This window comes from Pelodiscus sinensis, unplaced genomic scaffold (genome assembly GCF_049634645.1).
Source record: "Pelodiscus sinensis isolate JC-2024 unplaced genomic scaffold, ASM4963464v1 ctg64, whole genome shotgun sequence".
Taxonomy (NCBI): domain Eukaryota; kingdom Metazoa; phylum Chordata; order Testudines; family Trionychidae; genus Pelodiscus; species Pelodiscus sinensis.
The window spans coordinates 498,963-520,049 of NW_027466015.1; the positions used below are offsets into that span (position 1 = coordinate 498,963).

A 21,087-nucleotide genomic window follows, 5' to 3' on the forward strand; every position below is an offset into this window, starting at 1 on the left:
TTAAATATCTGTATCAGTGGATCAGAGAGCTCCCCATCCAACTCTTGAGTGAAAATATTTGGGGATGATGATTTAAAATGGTTTAGCATTAGTAGCTGCCTTTTAATATCTCCCCAATCAGTGTCATAATATAAAGTATTTCTTTCACACTGTAAGCTCTGACTGTAACTTCTGACTTCTTCCTAATATTACAAAAATTAAACACTTTTGCCTTTTCTACATCATCAACAATTTCTCCTTGGTTGTCTAGTAACAGACCTGTACCACTGAGAGATTGTTTTACTGTCCCTAGCACTAGGAGACCATTGGTGTTACGTGCTTAAGTATTAACCTTGTGTAGTGTTGACATTGATCAATATGGCAGTAAGAAAGGAGTCTTTTGGTGCCTCACAATTCCATACATCAGAGCACTGAACACAGGACACAGCTGCAGTTTCTTTGACAATACTCCGAGATTTTCTTCCTTTAGGATCTCCCAAGCACAAAGCTGGATTTTATTTAGTGCGCAGTTGACAACCTATAAGCAAGGGCCAAGAGCACTTTCAACTGCGCTAAATAGACATATAATCATAGATCACTAGAACTGGAAGGGACTTTGAGAGGTCAAGTCCAGTCCCCTACCCACACAGCAGGGCCAAGCATGGTCTAGATCATCTCTGACAGGTGTCTGTCCAACCTGCTCTTCAATATCTCCAGTGATGGGAGATTCCACAATCTCCCCAGGCAATTTATTCCAGTGTTTAATCACCCTGACAGGTAGGAAACTTTTCCTAATGTCCAACCTAAGCCTCCCTTGCTGCAGTTTAAGCCCATTGCTTCTTGTCCTGTCCTCAGGGGCCAAGGAGAACAATTTTTCTCCCTCCTCCTTGTGACACCCTTTTAGATACTTAAAAACCGCTCTCATGTCCCCATCTCAGTCTTTTCCTTTCCAAACTAAACAAGCCCAGTTCTTTCAGTCTTCCTTCATAGGTCATATTCTCTAGACCTTTCATCATTTTCGTTGCTCTTCTCTTGACCCTCTCCAATTTCTCCACATCTTTCTTGAAATATGGTGCCCAGAACTAGACACAATACACTAATAAAGGCCTAACCAGCGCAGAGTAGAGCGGAAGAATGGCTTCTCAGGTGTCCCTCACAACACTCCTGCTAATGCATCCCAGAATCACGTTTCCTTTTTTTGCAACAGCGTCACACTGTTGACCCATATTTAACCTGTGGTCCACTATGATCCCCTAGATCCCTTTCTGCAGGACTCCTCCCTAGACAGTCACTTCTCATTCTGTATGTCTGAAACTGATTGTTCCTTCTTAAGTGGAGCACTTTGCATTTGTCCTTATTAAATTTCATCCTATTTACCTCAGGCCATTTCTCCAGTTTGTCCAGATCATTTTGAATTATGACCCTATCCCCCAAAGCACTTGCAAACTCCTCTGAGCTTGGTATCATCTGCAAACTTAATAAGTGTACTCTCTATGCCAATATCTAAATCACTGATGAAGATACTGAACAGAACCAGTCCCAAAACAGACCCCTGTGGAACCCCACTTATGCCCTTCCAGCATGACTGAACTGTTAATAACTACTCTGAGAATGGTTATCCAGCCAGTTATGCACCCACCTTATAGTAACCCCATCTAGCTTGTTTCCCCTTAGTGTCTTTATAAGATGGTCCTGCAAGACCATATCAAATGCTTTACTAATACACTGCAATTTGGATAAAGGAGATAAGGATAGGCCCTGATACAGAGCCAATATCAAATGTACAAAAAAGCTCTCATCCTCTTGGCTTCCACACAGATCTGCTTCTAATGGCCCCAGGAATTCTGTCTCCCAGTCAGCTGACTATTGGAATGACAGATGTGTGTTGTCAGCAGCTTGAGTGTCAGCATTGTGACAGAGCACTCTGTCGATGGATCACTCAAAGGCTTCATCCTCCAACAGCACAGAACAGAGTAGAAGTTTCTGCAGGGCTCTAGAATACCAATAAATTCCTAGCAGGCTCCGGAGCATGACACTGTGACCTTCCCACCCTATACCTGCAAACTGTCCGAGGCTTGGACACACCACAGCCATCTACAGACTCTCATGCAGGCCCTAGAAATCTGTTGATCTGCTGAATCCATGTGCTCTCAGACATTCAAATGTGGATCATCTGTAAGAGTAGCATGGACAAGTCCCATTGCAAAGACAGTCGAAGTTAAATTTTAGCAGAAGGGCAGATCCAATCTGCAGAACACCACCACTGAACAAGCGAGCTAAAGACAGGAGAAAGGACAGAAATACAAGGTATAGCGATGAAAAGCACGTGAGCTGATTATTTGCCAAAGCTGTATCCAACACACATTTTCAATAGGGAGAGACACTTGACACGCTTGGATGTTGATGCTGAAGGAGACCCTTAGATTGTGGGACAGCAAAAACAGGTATGTTTGCAATAGGATATAAGAGCAGTGACCCGTTAGCAGCCCCCCAATCCCCGATGCCTGCAGCCCACCATTGGCAGTGGGTCGCTCCAGGGCCCCCCATGAGGGGGAGGGAGCCAGTAGCCCTGGCTGCACCCCCGACAGCGAGGACTGCTCCAGACCAGCCATGGCAGATGGGGGGGAGGGGGTGCTCCAGCCTAGCTAGGCTGGAGCGCTTCCGCCTCCCTCCCAATTAGTTAACTGGTTAAACGCTACGTTTAACGGGTTAACCAATCAAAACAGGATTTTCCACCCTCCTCACAAGACAACCCATCAAGGTGTTTAGTGTGTCCAAAGGAGGCAGTTACTTAGTACCAGGACACCAAGGCCATCCCTGCAGTGAGATGTGCTGGACTGGAAAGCACCACAGGAAACAACCCTTCCGAGCTAATCCATCTCCCCTGGGTTTCCATGGAACCCCTAGGACCATGCTAGCGAGCGCCGCTCAGCAGCCCAGGCCCAGGCCCTGTCTGATCCTCCAGCCTATGCCGAACGGCTCTGGGCCTGATCGCTTTAAGCATCCGCCAGGGAGGGGAGGGAGTTTTACCACTTGATCTGCACTACTCGGGCCTGGGCTTGTGCGGCATCTTACTAGCGAGGGTGGACAGGTCCCAAAGACGCTTCCTGTGTCAGACCGAGCTGCCTGCCACCATGCCCATTCTCTCCGATGCAGGAGACTGGCTGGACAGGACAAGCCTCCCTTGCGGGACTGCAGCACTGGCTAGGCCATTAACAGCCATCCCACCTGCTCCCCATCCTGACTCAGGCAGGCAGCTCTCTGCAGCGCAATTACCGTTTAATGGAGACATCCAGATCTTTTAGGCAGTCCACAATGGTGCTTCTGTGCCGCTGTACTGCATTGTGGTCTGTCTGCACAGTCTTCAACAAGGAGGTCAGAGCCACATATCTGGCACAGGGACAAAGGAAGAACACATCGTTGTCAGCCATTCTGTTCCCATGTCAAGCACAAGAGTCTAGTCTCCCTCAGCACTGACGGGATTGCCCCAGGCTGCTCTCTGGCCCTCCCCGAAGGGCGTTTCCAAGCAGAGGAAGGGATACCCCTGACCAAGGGGAAGCCCAGCTTCACTGGCTGCTGGGGGGAAGATGCACTGTCTGAGCTGCTCCAGGAACCTGTATCTGGTTTACAAGTGGGCTGCAGTGGCTTGCTAGAGACCTGCTGGCTAGGGAGGAAAGGCATCACCGCCGGCAGTTGAGCCAAGCCGCCCCAGTAAGAATGGCCTGTGCAGCGCTCAGCACCGCAGCGCCCCAGGTCTGATACTTACCGAATATTCTTGTCGTTATTTAACAAGAAGCGGCCTAGGATGTTAATGGCTAACACCTGCAGAAAAGAGAGTTTGGGAAGGTTAGTGATCCGCACACGCTGCCATGACGCTCTGCCTGGTCCGTCGTGACTTGGCATAAGAGAGCTAGCGCTGAGAGCAGGGGCACCAAGAGCAAGAGCTCCCGGCATGGACTGGAGAGAGCCAGGAGTCATGCACACAGCTCTGGCTCCACGCTCCCCTCCCTCTCCGTGCACTGTGGCTCTGGGAGAGGCCGCACACCCTGCTGAAGAGCAATCGCGCGGCGTGGCATACAGCACTTCGGGCAAGGGCGCTATGCCCTGGGGCAGCAGTGCACGCTTCAACTGGGGCCCTCGTACAGCTCCCCCTCCTTGGACGCTGCATGCAAACTACAAGAGGACTCCATTATCCAAGAGCTCAGAGACACACTGGCGTGGCACATCACAGCTTTCACCCCTTCCCGCACCATGCTCCAAGCAGCTAACCCCCAGGCATGCCTACTGGTACCGCACGGCACTGGATCTCCCTGGCCCTACCAAGCCCCTCAGCTGAGGGTCTCGGGAACCCCAGACTGGAAGCCCATCTGCCACCGCACTCAGGTTAGACTGGCTCTTCCTGTCAGGGTAGCTAAGCACAGGAGCAAGTTACCTACAGGGGGTTCTTAGACAAACAGCTGTCAGGGACGGTCCATATCCAAGGTGGGAAACCTCAGGCCTGGGGGCTGGATGTAGCCCCCAGCTTCCCCAAGGCTCAGGGGTCCCCACAGCATTGGGGAGCCTGCACTGGAGCGCCAGCTCTTCCGCTGTCCCACTGCAGGGCCGGAGCACACAGAATCTATGTGGCTGCCCCTCCTAGGCTCTAGTGTGTGTGTGGTGGGGGGGGGGGGGCTCTCCTTTTTCCTTCTCAGTCAGGGGCCTGGGGGTTTTTGGGTTGGAGGGGTTTTCTTCTCACTTGTCTGCAGCCCCCAACTATTTTTCTGTGAGTCAGTGGCGCCTGGCCCATAAAAGATTCCCCACCCCTTGGTCTATATGATGCCTAGTCCTGCCTCAGTGCAGGGGGCTGGACTAGATGACCCACCAAGGTCCCTGTCAGTCTCATGTCTTTGAGTCAGTCAATTCCAGTGACATTTTAGAGCCCTGAGCACCAGGCATCAGTAACTGACGAATTCCGCCTTGGCTACAATCACGTGGAATGGTTCGGCTTCATATGTCCGCTAGGAAACCAGGGCCAGCCTTAGCCCCAAGACTCCATTTCATCTCCAGCCTCTGGCCAGTGAGCAAAGCAGGGGAAAGGCAACGTACGCGCAGTCCACTCTCAGACCTGATGTCCATAATAGTCAATACGGTCTCATAGAGGATGGCGTTACCCACGTTTTTACTCGTTTCTGTATTTGTGGCAACCTGGAAAAGAACAAACCAAGGTAACTGCCCACGCTTCACCAGGGTCTGCAGCACCCAGCCCTCTTCCCACATCCTCCCCTTCTGCGGAAGAGCAAGGCCCTGCTCGCAGACACTAGCGAGGGTGCTACACACCCGGGGCCAACAGCAACATGTGCCCCTCCCCCTGCGCGGCAGGGCCCTAAACCTAGCACGTGGCTGAGCCCAACCCGGGGGGGAAGGGGAGGGGCTTGTACCACATCTTCCCCCACCCCCTCCAGTTTGGGCCAGGCTCCCACATGCACTAACCCACCAGCGGAGACGAGGGTCAGGCTGAGAGTGGAGAGGCGGGGAGGAGGCTCCAGCTGGCAGCGGACAGAGGAGGAGCAGGCGAGCCAAAGGATGAAGGGGAGCGGAGGGGGACTAGACTGGCGCCCCCCAGGCATGGCAGACAGGGGCAGCAGCCCCTTCCTCACGCCACTGCCCGCTTGCTCACAGCTGCCACGAGGCGCAAGCGGCAGAAGCACAGGCTTGTGGGCAGGGAGCCGACGCTCGCTCTGCGATACCAGAGACGTGCGCAGAAGCGCTAGGGCGGGAGCCAGAGGCAATTCAGCAAGGTAACCGGGCAGGCCTCACCTGTGCTAGTATGTCATTCATCGCTTCGCTTGAATCGTCGTCGTTTCGCCCCAGAATTCTCAGTAACCGCAGGATCCGCACCTGAGGAGACACACCGGGGTGAAGCAGCGCTGTGCAGTATGGGGGTGCTCAGGAGCAGGTATTTGGGAATCGTGGACTCGATGCCGTCTGGAGCGACCACACGATGAGCCGATAAAGGGAGGCTCTCTGCAGAGCCACAGTGGGGGTAGCTCCCGGAGGCAGTACTGAGCAGCACTGGGCCCAGCAGCCCGTCCGCGGCCAACCCAGGCCGCCATGAACTGCGGCTGCTTTGTGCCAGCAGGCAGCTCCCCGCTGGGACCCCTGAGGACAGGGGCTGCTGCCAGAGCAGCCTCACCTCCCCCAGCCCCACGGGGGGCAGGCAGCACCATGGAGACGGTGCTGGGGGAACTGGCTTTAGGAGTGCAGGAGACAGATCAGGCGCTGATACACATGGCAAGTCAGTCTGCTTTAGAGCAGAGAGGGAGGGTTTGAACTCTTCTCCCCCAGCCAGTCCTTCCCAGGAAGCAAGGCTTCTTACTGTGCTCACGCATTGCCTCGCAAATAAGCAATGAACAGGATCCAATATGGGGAGCAACAAGTGTGCCCTGAACTCACACAACAGGTGAGGGAGTCAGAGACCCTGCAGTGGAGACAACTACCCAAGAGCTTTCCTACCAACCCTTACCTGCAGGAAGGGGTCACTGATCCCAGACACGTCGTGCTCTGGTGAATATCCAGACATGATAAGGTTCTTTAGAATCCGAACTAGCTGGGGGACGAGCTGTGAAGAAGAAAGAGCCATCAGAAAGTAAACCCATACACTGGTCTTCCACACTGCTGAAGTAGGGATCCTACAGATCTATGCACACACAGCATCTGATTGCAAAGGCTGGATGATGTGACCGCAGGCCAGCACCTGAACCCCAGACATGTAACTGTTCAGAGAGCTCTGCCCACTAGCCCAGAGACAGACACAGAGCAGAGGCGCTACGGCTCACAGACAATGCCATGCGGAGTTCCCCAGCCATCAGACGCTGGAAATAAGAGGAGACGCCAGGTGCTATCCTAAGATCTTGCATTGGGATCTTTCATTCCAGCTTTCAATCTAAATTCTATAGGGCAGGGGCCATCTTGTTTCACTTGCACGGAGCACTGACAGCAGAGCCCATCTTAGGGGCGGGTGAGCTGGGCAGTTGCCCAGGCCCACAACTGCATTTCGGCCCCACCTCCAAAATCCACCCTAGCCCCCCTCCCGGTTTTCCTGGTTACTCCCCAACCCTTCCCCCCCCCCTTTTTTTTGCTTGACAAATTTCCCACGGGGTTTTTTTCCCCTTCCCCCCTTGACAGTTTTTTGTCTGGTATTTTTTAAGCCATCTGGCAATCCTATGAGCGAGCCAGGCGGTCGCCTGGGGCCGCCAATTGGCTAGGAGTGGCCCTGACGTGCCCAGTGGGACCCTGACCCCACTTTCAGCATTCCCACAACAGGAAGACTTCATTATGGATGCCCTAACTGTGCCACTCTCCCCTCACAAGTTGTGTGAAGGAGCTTTGTCTTTTCTCTCCCCCTCTTCAGAACCTGCAGGGCAGAGAAAGGTGGGGACTCTCCATCGATTTACCTCCCACTCCTACCCCACTAGCTGGGCAGTACCCCAGCAAAGCCACCCCAGGGCTACCCACCTTCTGCTGCTGCTGCTCACCGCTTTCCCCGCACCCCTGCAGCAGCACGACATGCACCTGACTTTTCTCCGGCTTCACTTCTGCACACAGGGCTCTGGACAGCAGCAGTCAAAAGGACCACAGCTGTGCTAACTCGCGCTGCTGCGGCTTGGCACCACTGCGCCGGAGCTGTCCCCAAGCTCAGGAAGGCAACGCCCCCTCCTCACGAGGATGCTTTGTTCTCAAGCCTGAGGGGCTGAAAACGCTCCGAGAGCTCAGATCCCGCCCGAGGAGGCGTCACTGATACCCAGGGTCATCTGCCTGCCCCTCAGGCGGAGTGGCGCTTTCAAGGTACACACATGGCGGTTTTAGGAGGGTCATTTGTGTAAGGCCATTTGCCTCAGTCTCCTTAGTCCTTGGATGTCTCACCGCTCCGTCCACCAACCTCAGGAAGAAGTCTCCTGACTGTAAGAACAGCAGACAGTGGAACAGAGCGCCCCAAGAAAGCCTGAAAGCGTATTCGAAAAGTAGCTGGGCAGGCATCAGTCTTGGATGCGCTAGACCAGGGGCGGCGAGGAGTCCTGTGGCACCTTATAGACTAACTGAAGTGTAGGAGCATAAGCTTCCGTGGGCAAAGACCCACTTGGTCAGATGATGAAGTGGGTCTTTGCCCACGAAAGCTGATGCTCCTACACGCCAGTTAGTCTATAAGGTGCCACAGGACTCCTCGCCGTTATTGCAGATTCAGACTAACACGGCTCCCCCTCTGATACTAGACCAGGGGTGCGCATCCTAAGGACCAGCAGACCTGTTCTCAAGGCCCCTCGCCTGCTTCAACAACAGACTGCTGCTGGATGCAGTTGTGTTTACGTAAGTGCGTGAACAGACAAGACTGTACTTAAAAGCAACCTAACTTAAAACAAATGAATGCGGCTGACTCCAAATCTTATTAAAACATGGAGACACTGTTCAGCCCACACAAGGCTATGCTTAGGTTTGAGGTCCTGCTGCATAACAAGGTTGGCACCACGGCTTTACATGCATCTTGGCAGGGGGCTCAACTAGATGACACCCGAGATCCCTTCTAAGCCTATTCTGCGATGCCCTTGTTCTGTAGCAGCACCCACATTCCATGGTGCCTCAGACGAGTGCGCAGCGGCAGAGAACGCCGAGCGCAGTTCTCAGGCCAGGCCGCCATGGCAAGGCTGTCGTACATTTGCAGCCAACGCTCTAGCAGCAGGTCCGAGTGTCCCAGTAGACGGAGAGATGAAACGGAACCCTAGCACCACCACAACCCACCGAAATGCTCTTGTTCATACACGCAAGGCAGGCTGCTACAGCCATGGGCTGGGATTCCATTTCAAGGAGCAGGATGCTGCACATCTCTCCAAGTTTCAGAAAACAGTCTCGCTGACCTGCTTGCCAGAGCATGGCATACCGCCTGGTAAAGCTAGCGGGCTCCCGGCCAATTACAGCCGTGAAGAGTCATCGCCGTCTCCCTCCCATCTCCGAGCCGACAGCCAAGTCAAATAACCCAAGAAACAGGCAGCCACACGGAGTCCAAAACGTGCTGGACCGGCTGTCCTATTGCCACAGCCCGAAGACCAATTAAGGAGCAATGGGTGATTTGCAGGGGGGATGGCACTAGACCCAACATGCCAGCGGCTAGCCACACACGCCTATTTGGCCAGTTGAGTGTGTAGCCAGTGCAGTGGTCACTGCTTCAAAACTGGCTGGACCCCCTGAGCAGGTTTCCATTCCACATTACAACAGTCTCATTCTTCCTTTCACCTCCTCCTCTGTGTCTGCAGAATGAAGACAGCTCCCGCAGAACCTTCCCCAAAAGCCACCTCTGTCCGTCTTCCCTCCGGCTGAACTGCTGCTGCAGCAGCCAGACTGCTATTATCTGCCACAGGCTTGCCATGCGAGTGCCTGACAGACGCCTTCAGCAGCATTCTGCTGCGAGATGCATATTTTGCAGAACTTGCCAGTGTGCCAGCAGCTGTGCAAAAGGATGTGCCGCAGCCTCGTAATCTCTAGTTGCTCTGCAAGAAACATCGCTCTTCTTGAATGTCCCTGGACTCTCCCTCCCCCTTCAGCAAGCAGACTGGTGTGTCACTGGAGGCGCTTGCTTCCCTTCAGATCCCTCCCCAGCAGGAAGAGCAGCTGACTAGGGTTGTCTGCAGAACCACTCTTGGAACCCAGTTGTGCATTGTCTGTGTTTCTATAGACCCGAGGCACCAAAACTGATGACAGGACAAACAAAGGCAAATGCTACAGTCATAAAGGTGAGTTGTGGCCTATGCCTCCCTGCTTCTCCTTGACAGCCAGAAACGATGGGCAATGATGGCTCAGTACAGACCTGTCCAGAGCCGTCTACTGAACCCACGGGACAGCTGGTGGCCAATGCTCCACTGCATGGCATGTATCTGGTTCCCATGCCAGTGATGAGCGCTGGCTTTCCCCAGGCCTGTCCCACGGCCCGTGGGAAGCAAAACCCACCTTGCAGTAAGGAAAATACAGCCGTGCTCCAGGGAAACCCAACTTTTAAAGAGAAAAGCTGCTGAAATTCCTCCAACAAGGAAGAGAGGGACCAAGGGAGGTTCCCGGTTTGGGAGAGGCCACAACTGAGATCCAGGACTGCCATGGATTTGGGGAGTGAATGACAGGACACAGACTGGAGCACAATGAACTTGTTAGACAAGTACAGCGGACAAGTAACCCCAGCAGCAGTGTCAGTGCGCAACACAGCCCTGGGCTGGACACACAGACGCCTCTACAGAGCCGATGAAAGCATGCACCGTCCCGAAGAGTCAGCACTTACCTTCTCATTCTAGCATGCAGCAGGAGTCCACCCAGACAAAGGGATAAAACAGACAAAGCAGGCATTAGGGACAGATCAGCGTCATTCTAGTCACAGCATAAAAAGATGGCGAGAAGAAAGCACCACCAAAAGGAGGCTCTGGGACACAAGACTCATTGGACTCAACTCCTCATAGCTCTCCCCAGGACTCAGCCTCCTCCTAGGTAGTGATGGGTAAGGACAATAGCTCAGAACATCATCACTTCCCCAGCTCTAACACATGCAGCTGGAGGGGAGAGAGAGGGGCTGGTCCAAAATCCACCAGCCACGGGGGTGCCTGTCCAAGGTCCCTGCTAGCGCATCTTGTACTTGCAGGAAGAGGACGTTGGGAGCTGCCACACAGGCAGAAGGCACCCCTTAGGGCTTTTAGTGGCACATCTGGCAAGTTGCATTTGATCGACTCACTTGGCTCCCAATTCCTCCTTTGTCCAAAGGACTCAAAACTGTGCACCAAGACCACCTTCCAAGCCACTGCAGAAGGAAAGTTCTCTACTCTGGCAGCTGAGAAGTTACAGCAGCAGATACACAAACATGACTACAGCCGACAGTGACAGCAGGAGACAGTGCTAGGCCAGCGAGCTAGAACACAGCAGTACTGCTGGCTTGGAAACGCCTCTTCACCCGGGGAAAATGCCTCAGGACGTGCTGCGAGCAATGTGGACAAGTCTGCTATATTTAAGTGGAAGGATTAGGTTACTAACCAGTAAGTGTGGGCAAACGGTGATTTCACCATGCGTACACCCAAACCAATGAGAAACTTTTCATGGATAACGGACGTTCACACACAGGCAAGGTAAGAAAAATGCTGCTTTGAGAATTCATGAGAGTTTGATTTAAGGGCATTTACTTTGTATATTTTGACACACAAGAACGGCCAGACTGGGACAGACGAATGACTCAGCTAGCCAGTATCCTGTCGGCTGACAGTGGCCAATTGCAGGTGCTTCAAAGGGAATGAACGGAGTAGGACAAAATATTGAGCAGATCCATCCCCCAACACTTGCTTCCAGCTTTCTGGGCATAAAAGGCCAGGGACAGGCAGACCCTGGTCATCGTGGCTAATATCCGTTGATGGACTTCTCTCCAAGGAGCATGCCTATTTCTTTTTTGAAGTCAGTTATAATTTTGGCCTTCACAGCATCCACAGGTTGACTGTGTGTTTGGTGAAGTGGTACTTCCTTATGTTAGATTCAAAGCTGCTGCCTAACTAGTCGGTTCTTGTGTTATGGGAAGGAGAAAATAACACTCCCTAATTCACTTTCTCCACACCAGTCATGATGTTATAGCCTTCTCTCATACCCCCCAGACAATTCTTTTCCAAGTTAACAATTCCCAGTTTTCTTAATCTCTTCTCAACTAGGAGCTGTTTCATATCCTTATATCATTTTTGTTGTCTTTTTCTGCACCATTTCCAATTCGAATGTTTTTTTTTTTTAAATGGGACAAGAACGACATGTAGTTTTCAACATGTGGGCATACCCTGGATTATGAAGTGACATGATCTTTTCTGTATTATTAGTTATCCTTTTCATGCTGGTTCCTTAATAATCTATTATCATTTTTGACTGCAAATGCACATGCAGTAGATGTTTTCAGACAGAATAACAACTGCTCATTTAGATACTACGTGTATAGCTGGCAATCTATTTTACAATGTGCATTATTTTGTATGTATCAATGCTGAATTTCATCTGCCATTTTGTTGCCCTGTCACCCAATTTTGTGAAATCTCTTTGTAACGCTTTGGACTTCACTATGTGATGTTGACACTTTCTGTTTTAATGGTCATTCATATTCAAAAGATTAAACCTTTATTTCCAAAGTTATTAAATAATTGTCTAGCCTATCTTCTGTCGACACCCGCCCCATAATTTTGCACAATCATGAACATTTGATTAAAATAGATACAATTATTAAAATAAACGTTTATGTTAATCAAAATGAATTCTGCCAAGCCTAGCTATACTATGAAAACTTCAATTCTGCCTTTTCCTAAATGGAATTTAGGAAAATTTTAAGGTCAACAGTTTGATTTTAGTTCCCCATCTTAGATTAAAAAAAGAAAAAGGATATTGAATTGTAGCCCACTCCAGATGTCACTATGCAATCAGCTACATGAGGAATAATCTATTAAGGACTTTCATTATAGGAGTTGCTGCAACTAACTCTGGGACAAGTTTCACAATCTTCATCTACATAGGTAATTGGTCAATAGCTTATAATTCACTCCCCTCTATGCTCACAAGGAGACAAAGACAAACTACATGGAAAATTTCTAATTTAATTCTTTGATGATTGTGTGACACATTGTTTCTGAAACAGAAAGCCTGCATTATCATGTGCCTCATTCACAAGTGGGTGCACAGATTTCTTTTCAATCTTTTGGTCCCGTTGGCTACGAAAAAGGATGGAAGTGTCAGCCCAAAAGCAGCACTTAAAACGTTAGCCATCAGAGATATTGATACAGTTTGTACTTACCTTTCTGAAGTGTGCTAACATGTCTGGGCTTCTCTCACACATCTCTGTGAGGAGGACAACTGATGTGTGAAGAACACCTACAATGCCAGAAACAAGTCTAGTTATTTAGATTTCATTTATAAAAAAATTGAAAATGAAAGCCATAAAGGAAAACTAGCAGCTGGAATGACTTGTACCAAGTGGGGATATTGATATAACAGGTATCACAGATACTTGGTGGAATGAGAATAATCAATGGGACACAGTCATATCGGGGTACAAAGTATATCGGAAGGACCGAACAGGTTGTGCTGGTGGTGGAGTGGCACTATATGTGAAAGAAAACGTAGATTCAAATGAATTAAAAACCTTAAATGAACCAAACTCTTCCACAGAATCTCTATGGATAGTAATTCCATGCTCCAATAAGAAATATAGCAGTAGGGATATATTACCAACCACCTGACGAGAATAGTGATGGTGACTATGAAATGCTAAGGGAGAACAGAGAGTCTATACAAATAAAAACACTCAGTAATAGTGGGGGATTTCAACTATCCCCATTTTGACTGGATACACGTCACCTCAGGACGGGACACCTTAAAAGACTGCTTCTTGGAGCAGCTGGTTCTACAACCCACAAGACGGGTAGTTCTCGATTTAGTCCGAAGTGGACTGCAGGATGCAGTCCAAGAGGTGAATATCATAGAATATTAGAACCGGAAGGAACACCAATAGGTCATCGAGTCCAGTCCAGAATATAACTGGACCGTTTGGAAATAGTGACCATAACATAATAAAATTGAACATTCCTGTGGTGGGAATCTTAAATTTTATTATATTTATTATATACTATTTTATGTATTATATTGTATTATATATCACCACAGCAGACCAACATGGTGGCATTTAATTTCAGAAAGGGGAACTACACAAAAATGAGGTTAGTTAAACAGAAAGTAAAAGGTAGTGACACAAAAGTAAAATCCTTGCAAGCTGCATCTAAAGTTTTCCAAGACACCATAGTATACCCCTAATTCAAACCTCAACTTAAATGTATACCCCTAATTCAAAAAAAACATAGTAAAAGAACCCAAAGAAGTGCCACCATGGCTTAACAACCATGTAAAAGAAGCAGTGAGAGATAAAGCACTGTTTAAAAAGTTAAAGTTAAATCCTAGCCAAAAAAATAAAATAAATAAAAAGGGGGTATAAACTCTTCAAGAGAAGTCTAAAAATATAATTAGGAAGGCCAAAAAGGAATCTGAAGAACAACTAGCCAAAAAACTCAAAAAGTAATAGCAAAACTTTTTTTTAAATACATCAGAAGCAGAAACAACCACTGGGGCCCCTGGACAATCAAGATGCCAAAGAAGCACTCAAAGATGATAAGGTCATTGCAGAGAAACTAAATTAATTCTTTGCACTGGTCTTCACAGCTGAAGATATTGGGGAGTTTCCCAAACCTGAGCCATTCTGTCTAGGTGACAAATCTGAGGAATTGTCCCAGATTGAGGTGTCATTAGAGGAGGTTTGGAACAAACAGATAAATGTAACAGTAACAAGTCACCGGGACCACGTGGCATTCACCCAAGAGTTCCGAAAGAACTCAAATGGGAAATTGCAGAACTAACAACTGTGGTTTGTAACCTATCCTTTAAATCAGCTTCTGTACCCAATGACTGGAAGGCAGCTAATATGACACCAATATTTAAAAAGGGCTCTAGCAATGATCCTGGAAATTACAGGACAGTAAGTCTAACATCAAAACCAGGCAAATTAGTTGAAACTATAGTAAAGAATATACTTGTCAGACATACATATAAACATAATTTGTTGGGGGAAGTCAACATGGTTTCTGGAAAGGGAAATCATGCCTTACTAATCTGCTAGAGTTCTTTGAGGAGGTCAACAAACAGACAAGGGGGATCCAGTGGATATAGTATATTTAGATTTCCAGAAAGCCTTTGACAAGGTCCCTCACCAAAGGCTCTTAAGAAAAGTAAGTTGTCATGGGATAAGAGGGAAGGTCCTCTCATGGTTTTATAACTGGTCAAAAGACAGCAAACAAACGGTAGGAATAAAGAGTTTTCAGAATGGAGAGAGGTAACTAGTGGTGTCCTGCAGGGGTCCATATTGGGACCAATTCTATTTAACATATTCATGAATGATCTGAAGAAAGGGATAATCAGCGAGGCGGCAAAATTTGCAGATGATACTAAACTGCTCAAGATACATCAGTCCAAAGCAGACTGTGACGAGCTTCAAAAAGATCTCACCAAACTAAGCGACTGGGCAACAAAATGGCAAATGAAATATAATATTGATAAATGAAAAGTAATACACATTGGAAAAAATAATTCCAACTATACATACAATATGATGGGCTTTAAGTTAGCTATTACCATTCCAGAGAAAGATCTTGGAGTCACTGTTGATAGTTCTTTGAAAATATCCACTCAGTGTGCAGTGCCAGTCAAAAAAGATATCTTGGCATTGAAAAAGGTTCAGAAAAGGGTAACAAAAATAATGAGGGGTTTGGAACGGGTCCCATATGAAGAGAGATTAAAAAGACTGGGACTTTTCATCTAAGCGGGGGGTATGCTAGAGGTCTATAAAATCACGAGTAACGTGGAAGAAGTGAATAAAGAAAAGTTATTTACTTGTTCCCATAACACAAGAACTAGGGATCACCAAAGCAATAGGTAGCGGGTTTGAAACAAACAAAAGGCATTCACACAATGCACAGTCAACATGTGGAACTCTCCCTTGCCAGAGGATGCTGTGAAGGCTAGGCCTTTAACAGGGGTTTAAAAAGAGCTACATACATTCATAAAGGATAGGCCCATCAACGGCCATGAGCCAGGATGGGTAGGAATGGTGTCCCTAGCCTCTGTTAGAAGCTGGTAATGGGTGACAGGGAATGGGTCACTTGATGATTCCCTGTTCTGTTCATTCCCTCTGGGGCACCTGGCATTGGCCACTGTTGGAAGACTGGACACTGGGCTAGACGGACCCAATATGGATGTTCTTATCTTCTTGGCAGCAATTCCCATAACATCTCCCACCTGAACCTCTGACCCCCACAACGGCCTGCAATAAGAACTGTCACACTGGGTCAGACCAATGGTTCATCTAGCCCAGGGTCCTGTCTTTCAACTATTGCCCATGTGAAATGTTTTAAAGGAAATGAACAGAACATGCAATTTTGAGTAACTCATCACCTTCCGGCGGTTTAAGGCTTAGGCACACCGTGTCCCTGACCATCTTGGCAAATAGCCATTCATGGAACTATCCACCAGGAACTTATTGAAGTGCTTTTTGACCCAGTTATACTTGTGACCATTACAAGATCCCCTGGCAACAAGTTCCACAAGTTAACTTTGTGCTGCGTGAAGAAATGCTTCCTTATATTTTTATTAAACGCATTGCCTATTAATTTCATTGACTGACCCCTGATTCTTGTGTCATTGGAAAGGGTCAATAACCTCCCTCTTCTTTCTCTGTACCATTCATGACTTTACCAACCCGTCACATGCCCCTTCAACTGTTTCATCATATGCAAGGTATTCCATACCCCTTATTTTCACTGCCCTGCTCCGCACCTTTTTCAATTTTCATACATCTTTTTTGAGGTGAGGTGACTAGACCTGCACTCAAAATTCAAGTGTGGGCCTACCATGGACTCATATAGCAGGGTGATATTTTGTTTTATTATTTATCCATTACCTAATGATTCGTAACACTATTAGCCATTTTGACTGCCATGGCACACTGAGCAGATGTTTTCAGAGATTTCTTTCTTGCGTGGAAACAGCTAACTTAGACCCCATCATTTGATGTCAAGTTGGGACTATGTTTTCCAATCTGTATTACTTTGCATTTATCAACACTGAATTTCATCTGCCAGTCTATCACCCAGTTTAGTATGACCCCTCAGTAAGTCCCAAGGTGACTGAGGAGTTAACAATATGTCTTAAGATAGTTATCTCACTGTTCACCCCTTTTCCCGGACCCTTTCTGAATATGCGGAATAGCACAGGTCCCCAGTACAGAGCCTTAGGACCCAAGGGCAGGAATAAATGGTCAATAGTAGGATCCCCTTTTAGTAATTACTGACATTCCTTCTCATGACTGCCTAGTTTGCTTAAGAGCCTTCAATAAGGGACCTTACCAAGAGCTCTCTGAAATTCCAACTACACTACATCCACGGGCTCATCCATGTCCACATCTGTTTACAGCTGTAAGGAATGCTCACAATCGGGGAGGCATGGTTTCGCTTTACAAAAGCTGTGGTGATGCTCCCTCATCATACTTCTTCATCTGTGTCTCATAATTCTGCTCTTTACTAGAGTTTCAACCAGTTTGCCTGTAGATGCCAGGATCCATTAAAAACAAGTATTACGTCATTACCAGCCAGTCACCTGGCACAGAGGCTGGTTTAAGCAATAAATTACCCAGCGGCTCTGCGTCTCAGCATGCCCTGAAGCTCACTAGATTGCTATGTACTGTGCGTATCTGAGTAGCAGGAGGAGAGGCCAGGAGAAAAAGAACAAAACCCTGCCCAAGAAAGGCTTAGGACTTACCTAGACTTGGAACACTACAGAGGCACAATTGCAGCTGAGCTGTTCTAGTGCTTCTGTGGGACACTGCCTTAGGGAACTGGGGCACTGGACTATGGCCAGCAGATGGGCATGGCTGGCTTGGGTCGCAGGACGCAAGGGCATGGGTCTTTATGGAGAATGCCTGCTGGAGGCTGTGTCTCTCATGCACGAGCCTCTCAACAGGAGAATCACACAGGGAGACAAGTTCCAAGCCATTCCGGGCTTTATTGGTCAAACCCAACGAGCAATCAGTGCAAAAAAAGAACTGGAGTTGTGTGCTCGCAGTAGATTGCTCATCCCAACAAGAGGGCTACAAAAATCAGCTGCTGTCTGGAGAGAGTGAAAAGACCAACAGCTTCTGTAGGAGACAAACGAGAGGTACTCAGGGCTCCCAAATTAATCAATGAGGTACGGATGCCTAGTCACCCTTTTATAATACAAGGGCACATTCAACAAAACTGACACAGAAATGTAAAACTAAGGACAGAAAAGATTTTCTCCTGCAATGCCCGTAAACCTGAGGGCTTTGCAATCACCAGATATCACTGAAGCCAAAGGCTTACCAGCATTCACAAGAGTTAGACATTCATGCAGATAAGAACACTCTCAGGGTATGTCTAGACTGCATCCCTCTGTCGGCAGAGGGATGCAGATTAGACAGGTCGACATTGCAAATGAAGCAGGGATTTAAATATCCCATGCCTAATTTGCATTAAATGGCCACCATTTTGCTGACTGAGCACTTTGTCGGCAAAAACAGGCAGTCTAGAGGGAGATCTGTCGAGAAAGAAAGCTTTTTTCCACAGATCCCTTATGCCTCCTGCAAGGAGGTTTACAGGATTAGCCAAGGCGACGACAAAGCTGCCTCTTATCCCCACTTACATTTCTTGCCTCTAGTGTCTGGCAGGCAGTTGGCTGGCACAGTAGTTGGTGCAGTGGCCCAGTGGACTAACCCAGCTTGGCAATGGTTACGTTCATCAATGACCTGTGCCCTAGCACGAGCTGCTGAGCAGTTGTGGGGCACTTCCCGACCACATGCAGTCTACATGACCATCTACAGTAAAACTCCGATAGTCCGGCATCTGACGGTCTGGCACTCCTGATGGTCCAGCACCATCAGGAACCCAGAAGTGCTCCAGGCAGCCGGACCATTGGAACTGCTCTGCCCCCAGCTTCCCCGATTCAGCCGCTGCTAAAACCGACCAGCACTGAATCCGGGAAGCAGGGGGCAGAACAGCTGGAGTGCTGCCAGGTAGGTCCAGTTGCGCTGCCCGTCGGGGCTGCGGGACCAACCCGGCAGCACCACAGCTGTCCCGGATTCAGCCGCTGCTGAAATTGACCAGCGGCTGACTCCAGGAAGCCAGAGACAGAGCTGCTCTGCCCCAGCTTCCTGGAATCAGCCGCTGGTCAGTTTCAGCAGCAGCTGACTTGGGTACACCTGGGACAGAGCAGCTGGGGTGCTGCTGGGTTGGTCCCACAGCGCCGAGGTTTGGCGCTACCAGGCCAACCCAGCAGGGCCCCAGCTGCTCTGTCCCAGGCGTCCCGATTCAGCTGCTGCTGAAACTGACCAGTGGCTGACTCCAGGAAGCCCGGGGCAAAGCAGCTCTGCCTCTGGCTTTCTGGAGTCAGTCGCTGATCAGTTTCTGCAGCAGCTGAATTGGGGATACCTGGGGCAAAGAAGCTGGGGTGCTGACGGGTTGGTCCAGTAGCGCCGAGGAGCGGCGCTGCGGGACCAACCTGTCAGCACCCCAGCTGCTCTGCCCCAGGCGTCCCCAAGAGCAGCTGGGGTGCTGACGGGTTGGTCTCGCGGCGCCAAGGGTCAGCACTACCTGACCAACCCAGCAGCACTCCAGCTGCTCTGCTGCAGGCGTCCCCGATTCAGCCACTGCTGAAACTGACCAGCAGCGGCTGAATCAGGGACTCCTGGGGCAGAGCCGGACTATCAGAAGGGAGGGCTATGAGGGGTTCTGGAGTAGCATCCCCCCACCCCACCCCAGACCCCTCATAGCCCCCCCTTCTGATAGTCCGGCATATCTGATAATCCGGCACCCCCTGGGTCCTAAAGGTGCTGGATTATCGGAAGTTTACTGTACATGCAAGCTAAGCCTCTGACAGGGCCCCAGTCGCACATTCCAAAAGGCAGATCTATCCTCCAGTCGTTTCCTCCAATTCACCATCAGCCTCTGGCTTACCTGACCTGACCTTCAGCTATTTACACTGAGCAAGTAGCTGTACAAATACCATTCCTTTCCTCCAGGACCCCTCCTAACTGCTACTGCACTTTGCCGTCACCAGCCACCAACTTGCAGTCAATGGAACTCCTGGGGAGTCTCTCAAACAAGCTGCTCTTGTTTTTAAATTGCTACCTGCCTCCAGTTATGCTCCCGTAAACAGCCCTGCAATTCCAGAGAAGGGGGGAAACCTGATGGGCAGGCAGAAAAAAGAGATAGTGGCCTTGGTACCTGCCCCTGGGGCATAGGGATTGGTCCATATTAGGGATGTTAGTGTATAGTCATATACATGATTAACCGATAAGCCCGGACTCAGCAGTCAATCCTAGCGACTACACGCGCGCACACACCCCTTGGCAGCAAGAGGGGGTGGGAAGAAACAGGAGTCAGGGAAGCTGCCCTTTAAGCTGGCTCCCCATGTGTGCTGGTTCCCACGGAGCCACCCCCTTCCGCTGCCTCCCACGGAGACAGCAGCGCGGGGGACCGGTGGGAGCCAGTGCTCGGGGAAAGCCAGCATAAAAGCCGGCTCCCCATGAGGACTGGATCCTGCTGAGCCACCCTCCCTGCTCTCCCCTCACTGCACTGCTGCCTCTGATAGAGAGGCGGCAGCGTGGAGGGGCAGGTGGAGTCAGAGAGCCAAGGGCCATCCTTACAAAGCGGAACATCCTACAGTCTGCTCAAGGCCCTGAGGCCCCGGTGTTTCAGCTGCCTTGGAGGAGAGCTGCAGGTGCTCTGAGGAAGGAGCAGAAAGGCTGCTGGCTCCCCTGGCCGTCTGTGCTGTGCAATTCCCTGCACGAACACCAGGGAGATCAGCACCGGCAGGAGACCTGTCACAGAACTGTACGATCACAATGGCCTTTCCTAAATGCAAGGCCACGGCAGAATGCGGGTGTGCCTGGAGGAGCACTGCCTGGCCTGCCGACATTACCATGGTTCTTCTCATTCAGGAGGGTTTTGGTGGCTGGCAGGAACATCTCCATGAGTTCAGGCACCTTCCTAATGACATGCACAGCACACAGAGCAGCCTGCAAGGGCAGAAAAGCACAGTTAGCACACGCCTCCAGGCACTGGCTGAACACCAACCCCAGGCTGGGCCATGGGAGGGCCAGGAACAGAGGCTTCTCTTAGAGGATGCACCTCCACATTCGAGCTAATCTGCACACTTCACTCACCTGGCAATGCATGAACGAGCACACGTGCAAGAACCTCTCCAGACTCGGAAACTCCTGGCAATGCCTTTTGGGCTGCAGTCCTGAACATCGTGGGATGAGGGTTCTAGTCTGCCCAGACCACAGGCCCAGCTCTCTGGCCATCTGAGGGTTCCTATCCTCTTCCACTTTCACTCCTCTCACGGACAGCCAGGCTGACTGGCTCTGGGAAGCTGAGCATGTCAGGCTCTGTACTTCTCCAGAAAGGGTGCTAGAGAGCTGCCTGTCCTGGTAGGGCTAGAATTCGCTAAATGCTGTCTGGGAGCGGCTCC

General features: G+C 49.8%; 1 protein-coding gene and 1 non-coding gene across 3 annotated transcripts in view; both read right to left on the reverse strand.

Moving 5' to 3' along the window:
* AP1G1 (adaptor related protein complex 1 subunit gamma 1) overlaps positions 1-21,087 on the reverse strand; it is a 91,912-nt gene that overhangs the window by 26,610 nt on the left and 44,215 nt on the right. The window contains exons 5-12 of one of the 2 annotated variants that reach the window (XM_075918210.1): positions 20,536-20,632; positions 12,794-12,870; positions 10,277-10,285; positions 6,482-6,577; positions 5,776-5,856; positions 5,065-5,163; positions 3,746-3,801; positions 3,256-3,369 (exon numbers count right to left, since the gene is read on the reverse strand). In XM_075918210.1, the coding sequence (XP_075774325.1) occupies positions 3,256-3,369; positions 3,746-3,801; positions 5,065-5,163; positions 5,776-5,856; positions 6,482-6,577; positions 10,277-10,285; positions 12,794-12,870; positions 20,536-20,632 (629 nt within the window). The remainder of the gene's footprint in view (positions 1-3,255; positions 3,370-3,745; positions 3,802-5,064; positions 5,164-5,775; positions 5,857-6,481; positions 6,578-10,276; positions 10,286-12,793; positions 12,871-20,535; positions 20,633-21,087) is intronic. The other variant, XM_075918211.1, reaches the window with a different exon arrangement.
* LOC112545512 (small nucleolar RNA SNORD71) lies at positions 1,859-1,945 on the reverse strand. Its single transcript, XR_003088993.1, has one exon. It is a non-coding gene; the product is annotated as a small nucleolar RNA SNORD71 (small nucleolar RNA).